Source organism: Charadrius vociferus, unplaced genomic scaffold (assembly GCF_000708025.1).
Source record: "Charadrius vociferus isolate BGI_N301 unplaced genomic scaffold, ASM70802v2 scaffold611, whole genome shotgun sequence".
Lineage (NCBI taxonomy): Eukaryota > Metazoa > Chordata > Aves > Charadriiformes > Charadriidae > Charadrius > Charadrius vociferus.
In genome coordinates, this window is record NW_009646844.1 from 912,045 (window position 1) to 924,839 (window position 12,795).

A 12,795-nucleotide genomic window follows, 5' to 3' on the forward strand; every position below is an offset into this window, starting at 1 on the left:
GCGCGAGACCCTGCCGAGTCTTTCCTGCTATAACGAGCAAAAGAAGGAAAATAGCGTAGCATCCTTTGTCATGGGAATCTCATCAGTCGCTTCCTTCGCCGGTTATCTCCATCCCTTTTTAAAGCACGGCGCTCCCAGGTTGCTGTGCCCGATGCCCCTCGGCACTGAGCACCCAGCCGGCGGCACGGCTCGGCACCGATGCTCAAGGAAGGAGACCCTGGTCTGGATTGGGGTGTGTGCACTCGGGAAGTTCAGCAAAACACTGAGCAAGCGCTGCTGCGCTGGGTCCTTCCCCGTTGTACCCCACAGGGAGGTGGAAAAGGCTGCACAGGAGGCAGGCAAAACCGCTGCCGTGTTTACACCTTAAACCATAATACCAAGGAGCTGAGGCAGAGGCAGTAGGAAACATCAGATGCCTCTTTGGCATCTGTTAACCGGATCTTTCAGACAGAAACATAAACAAAAAAATGAAGCCTGACAGTGAAATATAAAACGCTCATTTATCCGAAAATGAGACCTGTCTGGGATACTGCTTTCATAGCAGGGTTTTAATAACACGGTGACTCTACTGCATATTACAAAAATTGTGAAATCTTCTTACCTCATCTAGCTTGGATTGTCGACACGGGAAAGAAAACGTAAACCCTACTGGCAATTTCTTGTCTTTGATTTGTTGTTTCTCCATAAAGTCTCCCAGGCATTCAGCAACATGATCAAAAAGCTGTAAGAAAATGGAAAGTATAAAACCACCATGATTGGAGATACAGTTTCAGGGAGAAAATATTTCAGACCGCATATGAAAACTGTACCGGGTGAGGGGAAGGGGGAAAATACCTGCTCCAAATTTTAAAAGATATATAAATGACATAGCTCTGAAAATACTCTCAGGCAGTGTATATTAAGACCTTAATAATTAATAAATTATGAAATACATTGTCCTTTTACGCACCTAATTCTGCATGGCATATTTTACATCCATATAAAAATGCTTTTCCTGAAACAGGTGGCACGTGGCTCTCGAGCCTGCCATAACCTTTCTACTTAACATTTGATGAGAACAAAACTGTTCTTTTAACCTTTCAGTAACAGGAAGGAACATCTCAAAAGAACACTTGGGATCCAGTCCCACGTGAGGTTGAGCACTTTTACAGCTACAGACTAACGTCTGCTTCACTCAAGCACTGCTGAGACCAAAGAACTTCTGCACTTTGCAGAAGCCACCCAAAAGGACATCATCTCAAATCTACTCCTAAAGCCAGATATGCCTTGAACTGACCCGTACCAGAAATGGATGTCAAACCTATGAAGAAGTCGCCGCCTGCCCCAGAAGATAACTTTGCTTCACTCCCTGCAAAAAAAAAAAAACAAACCCAACCCCAAAACAATCCCATCTGCAGCACTGGTGGGATGATGCCAGGAAAACCGCCCAGAAGATTGGGGATAATTGGGAGGGAGTACAAAAAGATATCTGTTGGTTGCAATCAGCCTGTGCAGCTTTATTAAGAACAATTTACAGAGTCTTGGAGAGACAGGGAAGCACTACAGACAGGCTGCACCAATTACCAAAAAAAAAATGAAGAGGAATACTTTGCCGTGCAAAGCAGATCGAGAAGCGGTGTCTGTAACGTTACAACTTAATGGAACACCTTAAACTCATTCCTAAAATGAGGTCAGAATTGATTAAGCAGAAGTACAGTAGTTTTCCAGGGAAAACATTGCCATTCGTTGTCCTGGGCAAATCAAGGACACTTCACCGAGCGCACGCAGTGAAACGGCATGGAAAAGCAACCCACGCTGCTGCACTTCTGTAAGGCTGTTTCCAGCTGTCCAAATGAGGAGGAGAGAAAAAGGAGTTATGAAAAAAAGAAATAAAGTAATAAAATATGGCAACTTCAGGAGAAAGGCAGAAATAACAGGAGCATACGTTTTTATTATGCTTTCCACGTGAAAGTATGTTGCTAAATACACAACCCTACTGAACTTTCAGCTGCTCCCAGGATGACAAACAAAAACCAGGGATTCAGACAGCAGGAAGCAGAAATATTGACAGTGGATGTTGCTACAAAAATCCCTCTCGTGCAATAAACCACTACTGCACAGAGAAGAGACAGGACCTGCTCTCTAAGTCCAACTGCGAAAGATCCCCGACCATTCCCAATGCACTCCGGAAAGTCCGTGCATGTGCCGGAGTTTGCCCGTGCGGACGCGGCACGAGGTGCCGAAGCTCCCCTCCGTGAGCTAGCGCGGCACGCTTGCTGCAAGCAATGCACGACGAGGCATTAGGGCTCTGGGCTGGCAGCCGGGGCACGCGAGCAGAACCCATCCCACAGCCTGCACCAACAAATGCGGTTAACTATTAGCCACGTCCTTGGCACCACAGTAGCAGTGTCTGGTCAGTGATGCACGGTCTGGCTGTGCCACTGGGTTTAATAAAGCACAGAGGGAAGGCATTGCTCAAAAGGAGAAAAGAGAGAGAGAAGCCGTTTATTAATTTTGCTACCTTTGATGGTCATAAGATTTTTCCTAAGGAAGCATCTGTATGCGCCCATGCCCAGATTAACATCCAAACCTTACAAATGCCAAATAACTCTGACAAGAAAGTATAGGCAACATTGCAAAGTTCCTGTGGATTTCATTAGAGTAGGGCAGGAGGCTTGAGGAAAAAAAAAAAAAAAAAAAAAATAAAAATTCCCGTCTACCCACAGGTGTGTGGTAGGGAACAGTGCAAGCCCAATATTTCATCAAATGTCAAAGAGACTGACAAGAGCAAACACTGCAGCCAAGAGGAAAGGACCAGTCAGATTTTACACCTTTATAGACCCAAAGCGATACAACCACGGGATACTGAGCAATATGACATCAGGCTTCGTTACCTCCTCCGGCCATGAAGTTGCCTGCGCAGGTCGGGCTCCAAGAAGCCTCCACAAGGATGCATTTGGCTGGCAGCCAGCAGACTTTGGCAAGCAACTGCAGATCTGAGCTCAAGGCTCAAGCCCCTGAACGGGGAAGATTTAAGGAGCAAGGAAACCACAGCTTCAGATCGGGAGGACAGCCATGAATCCATAACCTACCTCCAGTGGCGGCAGAACACAAAGAGCAACACCAAAAATCAAGCCTCAGGCACGCTCCCATTCGCTGAGTTGACACGGAAGACAGGCTTCTTACAAATTTTAGACCTGTTATTACACTGCTGAAGTCAATGAGAGTTTTGCCCTTGACTTTGACAGGGAACTGTCTCTGACTCGCAAAGCTGTCAGCCTTTGCCTGACAGATGGGCAAAAATAGAAGTTTGAATGCAATGAAGTAGAAAATATCAAAACGAACCGTGCTAGCGAGGCATGAAGCCATAAATCACAATCCCTTCAATAAGCTGATTATATATCAGGCTTTAAGAGTATAACTCATTGAAGTTAATGACACAGCTTGCTGAAATACATATTAGTAGCCTACCCCGGGCGGGCAGTTCAGTCCAAGCATTCCTCTAATCTGGCTCAGAGATTTCAGAGAACCTCAACCGCACGCATCAGTCGTAAGCACCAAATCACCACCTGCCTGTGCGCCTCCCGGGCATCCCCCACGCTTCCCCGTGGAGTCTCACAGCGAGCGTTTTCTAGTTGTGGCTGGATATCGTCATGGGACAACTTCCAACCCGGATGCAATTCTGATGATGCTTCCAGTTCTCCTCCTCTTTTCCTGGTACTTAAATAACCAGGAGCGACTGTCCCCCCAGGGTCAGTGGAAGCCTTGCTCACCTCTCTTTCAGTTTAAGAGCCATGACAAAGCCTATCAGTCTGAGCTCCACGCTGCTGGTTCCCGACAGCCAAATGGCCTTCGGATACTTAAAAATTAAAACGTAAACAGGACAGAGCCCTGGAAAGAATGCAGACCTGATGTCTCCTTTCCTGGCTTCTCCTTACCACCCTTACCACGTCTCCATCGAGTCTCACCTTAAGTCAATCTGCCTTGCCTCCCCCAGGACAGACAGGCACAGGCAGCCCTGCTGCTTGTTGGTCTCCAGCTCCCGACACCCCTCGATGGACAAGCAAACCCACGCTCCAAACCTGCCTCCGGACAGCCCTCCCGACTCCCCTGCCTCCACCAGCAACAGGCAGCTCAGCTCCCCTCCGTGAGAAAAGCTGCTGTGTACCCTTTAGGCCAGATGAAGTAATAGTGTTGGGAAAAGCCTTTACAAGAAAGATATTTTATTGCTGTGGTTCAGATATCACAGCAATGCTTTTATCAGTGCTACTTACAAGCTGTGATTGCCAGCTCACGCTCACTATTGCATAGGAATGCAGCAGCAGTTATTAGATACATATATTAAGGGTATTAAAACAATTACAGAAAATATATTAAGGGTAGAAATGCTGTTTGCACCACTTTTCTTTTTTTCCTCTTTGATTTATTCTTCTGAAACAAGCTAAAGTTTCCTGCAGGTCTCCTATACTGCTAAATAGTACCTTGTTCTAGTAAAAAGTGTAAAAATCTTGCTTTGTCCAACAATGAAAACTACCTGGTTTGTCTTACTCTGACATGGAGACAAATCTGTCAGTGAAATATCCATTGTAATCCACTTCCTGATCATAAAAAGAAAATAAATTCTTCCAAAGAACCCAATTTGAAGTCCAAGTAAATAGATCCAAACTTCTTCTACTCTTGGAAAGTGGGAGACTGAAAAAAGACCCTACCATTTATTCAGCAAAAATTAAGTTGAAGTTGTGCCAAAACATTCTATCAGCTTCCTGTAATTTTTCTTATGTGAATGTTTTGGCACAACTTCAATTTATCAGCTTCCTGTAATTTTTCTTATGTACTTGTACTCTTCACGAGTGCGGAGTCGCACAGACTGCCAGGACAGATATGCGGCTGTCGTGGGTATTTCTACCCTTCATCTAACATTACAATTGCAGGGTTGGCCACGCTCGTTGCTTTACAAAGACTAAGTTGTTTTCCTGCTCTCCATTCCTATCCGTGGAAAGTAACTTTACTACAAAAGTCAGAATTTTTACTTCTAGGCCGTTTTTCCCCTAAGTCAGCCAAAAGTCTCCCACACAAAGACAGCAGATTTGCAGCACTCACGCATGCTCTATTGCACTAACTACTTGCTTGTCTATTTTCAGTGTTGACAAAGAGCTGTAGTCGAGTCCATGCACGCTGTTGGTGCAATTGTTATGATGCTAAGGTCATTCTTGTGGTGCGTTTCTAAAATGGCAGCGTGAAAGCAGCTAATTCTTCATAGAGACATCCTCAGGAAGAGGAGCTTACCCGTGTTCCACTGCCGTGCATGATATCTTCAGGCGTATTATAAATTTCGCTCTCCATTTGTACCGTCTGCTTTTTTTCGTGCGACACCTTCACCCGCAGAATTCGGAAATAAGAACCGCCGAGATCCAGTGCAATGAAATCTCCTTTCTCTATGTGGAAAACAAGACACAAGTGATTAAAAATTGTATGCAACGCAAATCAGGGAAACATCATGCCCTGTTAAATATAACGTATGTGCAAATGCCCAGTGCCTACAGCAAGAAAGTTCTAGCTGCAGGGCGTTCATGTGAAGCATCAACCTCATTCCCTGCAAGTTAACATCAAGTTGATGTAATGGCAACGCCAACCACCACTGATACACTTGCAACTACAATGAGGGTTTAGCCAAAAAGAATGGACTAACAGTGGACAGTCTGTACCCAGATCTCATGACGAAGCTGGCAGAGCAAAGATCTCAGGAGAAAGCCAAAAAGATGTTGAAAATGGAGACCGCAAAATGAAGGGGTGCCAGACCACTGATGAGCAGACTTTTGCTGTAGAGGAACCTGTGTCATTTCGGCAAATAACAGTGAATGCTGGCTGGATTGTGCACTACTCTAAAATCAACAAATTACACACATTATTTCACCCCCCGAAGCAAAGATCCACAGCAAACTGCAGTCAGGTAACAGAAGTCAGAGAAATGACAGCGAAAAATCATGAGGTGGCCCTGCGCTGCTGCAGGAGTCATTCAGAAGTCGCAATCCCTCTCACAGAGCTCCTCAATAACTCCCCGGGAGCCAGGGGAAGAGTTAGGATACCTCCATTCCCCTCTGTGGTGGAGAGGGATTTGGATTTCAAAGGTCTGAAGCCAAATCCACTACCAACTTTAGGGTGCAATTCAGGCACCAGAGACACGTGTGCTCTGGCTATCTGAGGAATGACACCTCCAGCACCGCTGGGAGAGCAAGGCAAATACATTTGACGGAAAGGCTTACGCTATCTCGCCTTATCAAAGAGGGAGCAAACAAAGACCACGATTCGTTAAAATCCCAAAAAGATAATATTCAGGGAAGCGGTGAGCACACCTCACCACACAGGAGCGCGTGTCCGGGCTGTGGCTAATCATCGAGGCTCTTTGCAAGCATCCCTGTCTGCGCATGGCATCCCCGGGCTCACGGAGGCTGCTCGGAGGGCGGTTGAAGCAGGGGCGCAGAGTCCCATCCTGCGGCGCTCTTCGGCCTCTTTTCATTCTGCCTTCCAACTTTTAAAACTATGACTTTGGGAAGGCTGTTCCCAACATCACTGTTTTTCAATTTCTACCTAAATTCAATGCGGAAAGACCTCTAGCGGTTGGGAAGACCCACACCTTTTGATGTGTTACCTCAAACTTCCACTCAGCTCTCAGAGCCTTCTGACCCCATGCCATCACCAAAATATCGAGGATGCAACTTATCCATGAGGATTTCCAGACCCAGACTTGCCTCTGAGATTACTCTGCCCAATCTCAGACCAAAACTCCCGAAGTCTGGCTTAGGGAGCTGCTCCTCCTTATCGTCCCCTGTGCCTCCAGGAGCCCCATCCTGCTCAGCAAAGGTGATGAGACAGACGGGGCATCCCTCGGGGCAGGACCTCTAGCAGGAACAGCCTAAGAGAGGCAAAGACACTGCAAAAGCCCTTACTGTTTTCCAAGGTTGCAGTTGAACACAAGAAACAAAACACTGTCATGCGAGAAACCACAAAGAACAACAAGCTCCGTACAGAAAAACGTCGCAAAACAACAATGAGAACCCACAACTAATAATTTTACACCACTCCTAATTTTACTGCATTGCAGTGCAACTTTTCCTTCTTGCTGCTTAAGACATGGGCAAACTCAGAGTTTGCCGAAATATGTATCTCGCAGCTCTTCCCTACCTGTTTCTGAGCAGCGTGGCTTTAAACATCGCTTTGCTCCAGTACACATTATTTAAAACGTGAACATACCCAAACTGCAGATGCAGTTCCCTTTGCCAGGTTTGGCATAACAAATTCAGTAACTCATAACCCCCTTCATCTCAACAAGACCAGAAGCAAAACGTTTACCACAAGTGTCTCATTAAGCCAAATACCCAAATAAGCTTTATCATACGAGCATCATTTGTCGAATGCAAGCCATTACTTCCAATAAATAATGGAAAAATCAACACTGGACCAGATGGCCCTTTTTCAAGCCTAAACGCACCTTGGTACATACCTCAAACAAACACTGCTCTTCAGATATTTCTTCCCTGGCAGTAAATTAACAGATTAGCTTGTTTGATTTTCAGCACCATCAAGCTCATCGCAAGATAAAATTTATTAAGAATTATCCTTTTCAGTTTTTAACTCGGAAAGAACTCCGAAGAAAGAACTCTCAAGTAGAATGTAAAGCTTTCTGTATGCAAAGTAGCGGTTTTCTTCCAGTGTACTTCAGGAATTAAACCCAAGTAGCAGCATTTAATCTATGCCTTATAACACCAAACCTGCTGTAAATTAATTTAGGAAGATCCTCTGAAAGCATTTTGAGTTAGCTTGAGACACTGTTCTGGGCACTCTGGGCAAAAAACCTTGTGGTTTTCATAAATTAAACAACTCTGAAAGAAGAAAAAAAAACCCTGCTAACACCAACATCTCCAGAGTCTCCAAAATTATTACCCAAAAGCTCCTTGTTAATAAAGTACACAAGCACAGGTCTGAAACTAAACAAGAGTATTTTTCTGAATAGTCAGCTCTCATAATAATAATCAGACTGAGAAGAAAGAGCTTACAAGGCAGTAATTAGAGAGGGGCGAGAGAAAAGGGCAGGCTTTCAGCCTCTGGCTTTTACGGAGAGACAGCTGAAGGCAGAAATTCGGGCCGGGAACCGAACCCAACACTTTGGGCAGAGCAACACGGACACATCCCCCGGAGCCTTTTGGGGGGAAGAGGGAAGGGAGCTCCGTGCCTGCCCTGGCTGCATCCGTGCGACGGCAGAGCCAGACGTGGCAGGCACATGCAGGTGAGTCAGGGAAAGAAATGCCATGACACCCACCCACTGCAAATATTGCTCATACCTGGGGTCAGAACATGCCTTTTCTAGGCAAATTATGGAATGGTTTTGCCCGCGTCTCTAACAGCTATCCAAAGAGACACCCCCCAACACGCGTATTCAGATTATTATCGTGTTATACAGGAATCGCCTGGGGCAAAGCGCTACCTTGCTCTAATCCATGCTGCAAAGACCCTGCCTGCAGCACGCCTGTCCCAGAGGGGCCGGCAGGAGCCAAATGGGCAGAGGACCAAGGACTGAGCACTCCGTGCACAACACACAAGGTTGCTTTTTTAAGCAGGTGTGTAATACATGATCTGAAACGAATGCCTTGACATACAGACGCGCACACGCTTGGACCAGGGCTGCCCACTGCTCTGGCTCGTGCTCGGTCCCCAGCAGCACCCAGCAATCTCTCCCACCTCTCCCAGCTGGGCGCAGATCCCCTTTTCCCCATCTCAAAGTCTCCCCAGTTTGTGTCATGAAACGATTTGCAAAATTATTTGACTTGCTGCAAGCAGCTCTGGCTTGCTAACCCGCAGTGCCTGACGGAGCGGGGTCCTGGGGACAGGTCTGTACTCAACCGAATTCAAACACGCAGGAAGGAAAAAAACGGGGATTCTGGAGTCGGCAAAGATGCTGGGATTCCGTGCAAAAGCTCTCAAGTCACCTCACCCTTGGAGCAACCTCTGCCTGTGACCCAGCTGCGTGTGGCAGCTTCTGGCGTTCTCAGCAGGCTGCGGATTTCAACACAACATTTCAACATAACAGCCAGTAGTGCTAAATTAAGGGAAACACAAGATCCAAGATTGTGGATTGCGTTGTTTCTTTTTAGACAGAGAATCACGTTTCAACTAAAAAGCTTAAGGCAGCGGAAAGCAACAGCAAAGCAGAACTATTTCCACAGATTTCCACCTGCCAGACAGCACCAAGTAACACAAAACACTGGGATTCATGTTTGTTCACCCAATAAATGCTTGATTTTAACTCAAAAAAAAGTCTCAAAATAGGTAACCATGTTATGCAGTTCTTGCAACTGTGCCATTGCTGCACACAGGGGACATAACTTGTGGTAGGTACCAAACTACAGTTAACCAACTCATGCTACATGAGAAGGAAATCCAGAGTTACCACTAAATAATAAACACTATTATATACTGTTTATAAATACATTTATATACGCTATATATAGGTGGGTGGTGGTTTTTTTATAAACACTAAAATAAGTAATAGGGGCACTCTTGGTCTCAAATACGAACACAATGTCTTTTTGGTTTCTGATAGCTCTCCTTGCCACTTTTATCAGGTACAGTCAGTACGGAAAAACCAAGTCCTATATCTGGGTAGAAAAAGCTCAGTACACCAAAGAGGCAGCTTTGGAGACACACGCTACGGCCTCCTTGGGATCTGCGAGTTTGCCCTAAGACAATCTGCAAGAGGTAGCTACAAAAAGCAAAACAACTGCCAGGAAACTCAAAAATTCAGCATGTAAGGGTTCACGTTTCCACTGGGGAAAAAATAAGGAGAGGAGACGTTGAATCAAACAGCAAATGACTAAAAGCCACGGTATTTATTACGGCTCTAGATGACATGAGTATGAATTGCATAAATTAAAAATCTTCCTATGTGAAGTACTGATTGTTGGCAGAGAAATCTCAGCGCAAATGTATTGACTGTTAGTGGACTGGCTGCTAGGAAGGGCTCTTCCATTGGCATCAAAGTGGGTTTGACACAGGAAACAAAATCCTCCAGCATCTGTGGGAACAGACCGGCGCACAGAGGGGAGGCTGTCTTTGAAATGATGTCTGGGCTTGCCAAAAAGCAAATTGTTCTGGTTCTTGGTAGTGCATTGGTGTATTTCTAACAGGTTTCCCACAAAGCACACCGTGTTTAATACTCATATCCTTACCTGAACCATCAGGAATGGACCTCACAAACGTAGGAAGCATCTTCACCGCAGCTGTTGGGTTAAAATCTCTGGAGAGGCCGTTCTTCATCTCTCTCCTGAAGCGAGCCATAATGTCTATCAGCGTTTCGTCAGAGAGCCGCATGGCGTAAAGGTATTTATCAATCTGGGGAAAAAGACAAACACCACCATGGATTGAGAGACTGCCCTGAGGTGCCCAAGTGGGGTTATACCTCTCTTTCATTGCAAGAACAGCGTGTAGCCCCAGCTCGGCCCCCGGGCTCTGAACAAGCCAACAACACAGCCACGCACTTTGTGCCTTGTCTTTTGACTCAAAATCAAGCGAAATGTGCAAGTGCTAGATCCTACGTGAGCTGAAGCCCACCCCATCCTACTGCTTTCCCAAGGCAAGACCCAGTCCCACATCACTCTGCCTCCTCGTTCCCACCCAAACCAGTTCACCCACAGTCTCACACTGCTTCTCAGCTCTCCTGACTGTTCATGAGCTGAACAGCTGAAGCTAAAAATCCCTCTTTCGGCACCTCGTCCCTGCTGGGGTGATGTGGGTGTTGCTGCAGTCCACTGAGGTGCCTTTCATTGCAAAGGACTTGCCGCAGCGGTTTCGGGGCTACGTCGCAGGCTGAGAAAAGATTTCTGTGTAGCAGACCACTTGCCCTATCCCACTCCAAAGCTGTCACAGCCAGAGGGTCAGGAGAGGCAGAACTTGGCTGTGGGTAGGTAGCATCTTCCTCCTCAAGGTAAAACATCAAATTAAGAATTGTTGACTTCTCCCTTGTGGCTTCCCAAGACAGGAACTTCCCTCACCTCCCTGGAAAAAGGAGGCGGTTCCAGTTTTCCAATAACATTGCTTTCCATAATATTACACCCATCTTCACCACCAGGAAGAGCGAGAGGCGGTTCGGTGCCTCAAAAATACAACTTGGCCTTGAGAGGTTCTTGCTAAACGCACATGTCCCACCCCTTCTACCTCAGCTGCCAGTCTATTCTTGCCTTGCTTCATTATCTGCCTTGGAAATTTGGTTCTGCAAACAGCTCAGACCGACGTCACACCTTTGGGATCACTTTTGTTTCCAGCTTAGCAGGACCAAGAAAATAACACCCTGCCCATGTTTTCTGTCCTCAGCAAAACCTGAAGAGCCACTTCATTTTAAACCCCAGGCCACCTCCGTGCCAAGGCCACCTGCGTCTCCTTTGCTGCTCTGGAAGCCTCGAGAACAACTCATCTCTCAGCCAGCGTTATGTCCAATGCCACGATAAAACACCCCGCGTGAAACGTGTTTGCAAGTGCTCCGTATACCGGGGACTTTGAGACGGGAAGTGATGAATAATGCCATTCGCGAAGGAAATGCAGACAATCAAATTGTAATTAAACCCTAAACTGACCGTAAAACCAGCGCCAACTTAATTGCTCCTGCAGAAAGTACTTCTGTCCGCACGTAGTCGAGGTCTGCACCAAAGATAGCGTATCTCCCCGAGCCAGACGCCCTCCCACCGTGACCAAGCACTTACAGAACCGAGGGAGGAAGGCATGGATGGAGGATGCTGCTGGGCGCAGCTACCCAGCCCGACCCTCAACCAGCAGGCTGGGGACCAGGCAAGCCTAAGCCACAGGGGCCACCGCCGGAGCCTGCACAAGCAGGGAAGAGATCAGTGCCATCACTCGCCGAGAAAGAGCAAAACAGTCATCAGAGAGACACTAAGTGCAACAATATGAAATGATACCGCGCGTTTGCTCCACGCAGCCCCGATGGGCTGAGAGCCCCCTCACAGCGACAGCCGCTGGTGTCATTTCACTCCAAGGACAACAACCTGGAGGGGATGCACCCTCTCTCCTCTGCCCCAGACGCTGTGGGGATGGATGCAGAGGCTGGGGTCGGACGGGGGAAGGTCCCCCCCCCGCCCCCACCCCTGCCATAGTTGTTGGGGTTTTTTTTAGCAGAGAGTGTCAAGCCAATGATGTCAGAGCATGAGGTTATTCCCTTTTAAAGGCAGGGGGGAACCCTCCTAATTAAGGCTGAGCTTTCAAGCAGCCCACGCTGCCGCTCAGAGGCTCGATTCCCCAAATCTCCCAGTGAAAGCTACACTGACACATCATTCACACAGACTTCACCGTGCAATTAAAATACCCCCCTACAAAGCCCCACCGCCGCATCCTCCTCCCAAACACAGGGCTGAAGGATTCCTCCCCCCACCAAAAGCCCTGTTGTGAACGCAGGTTTCAGCGTTTGCACGATCAGGACCAGACGAGCCCGTTCCCCCCCACCTCTGCCCCTGTGCTGCCCTCAGCATCCAGGGAGAACGGGAGGGAGGGCTCTTTTTTTCCTCCTGTGAAAAACCAATGAGCGCCGGTCAGCGCCCTTACATAATTGGGCTGGACCCTCCTGCGTGCTGGGAGCATCGCCTCGCGTTGCATCGCGTTGCGTCGCATCATCGCATCGAGGCCATCTTCACCGCTGAGACTCACGGGGCGGCGAGGGGTGGGGAAGAGATGGGGACTAAACCTCGGTTTCAAACAAAATCACTCCTGTGTGTTACAGTGTCCAAAATTTAAAAAACAAACAAACAAACAAACAAA

General features: G+C 47.2%; 1 protein-coding gene across 1 annotated transcript in view; it reads right to left on the reverse strand.

Moving 5' to 3' along the window:
- HK1 (hexokinase 1) overlaps positions 1 to 12,795 on the reverse strand; it is a 38,014-nt gene that overhangs the window by 20,814 nt on the left and 4,405 nt on the right. The window contains exons 2-4 of the mRNA XM_009893827.1: positions 10,203 to 10,365; positions 5,266 to 5,414; positions 602 to 721 (exon numbers count right to left, since the gene is read on the reverse strand). Coding sequence (XP_009892129.1) covers positions 602 to 721; positions 5,266 to 5,414; positions 10,203 to 10,365 — 432 coding nt within the window. The remainder of the gene's footprint in view (positions 1 to 601; positions 722 to 5,265; positions 5,415 to 10,202; positions 10,366 to 12,795) is intronic.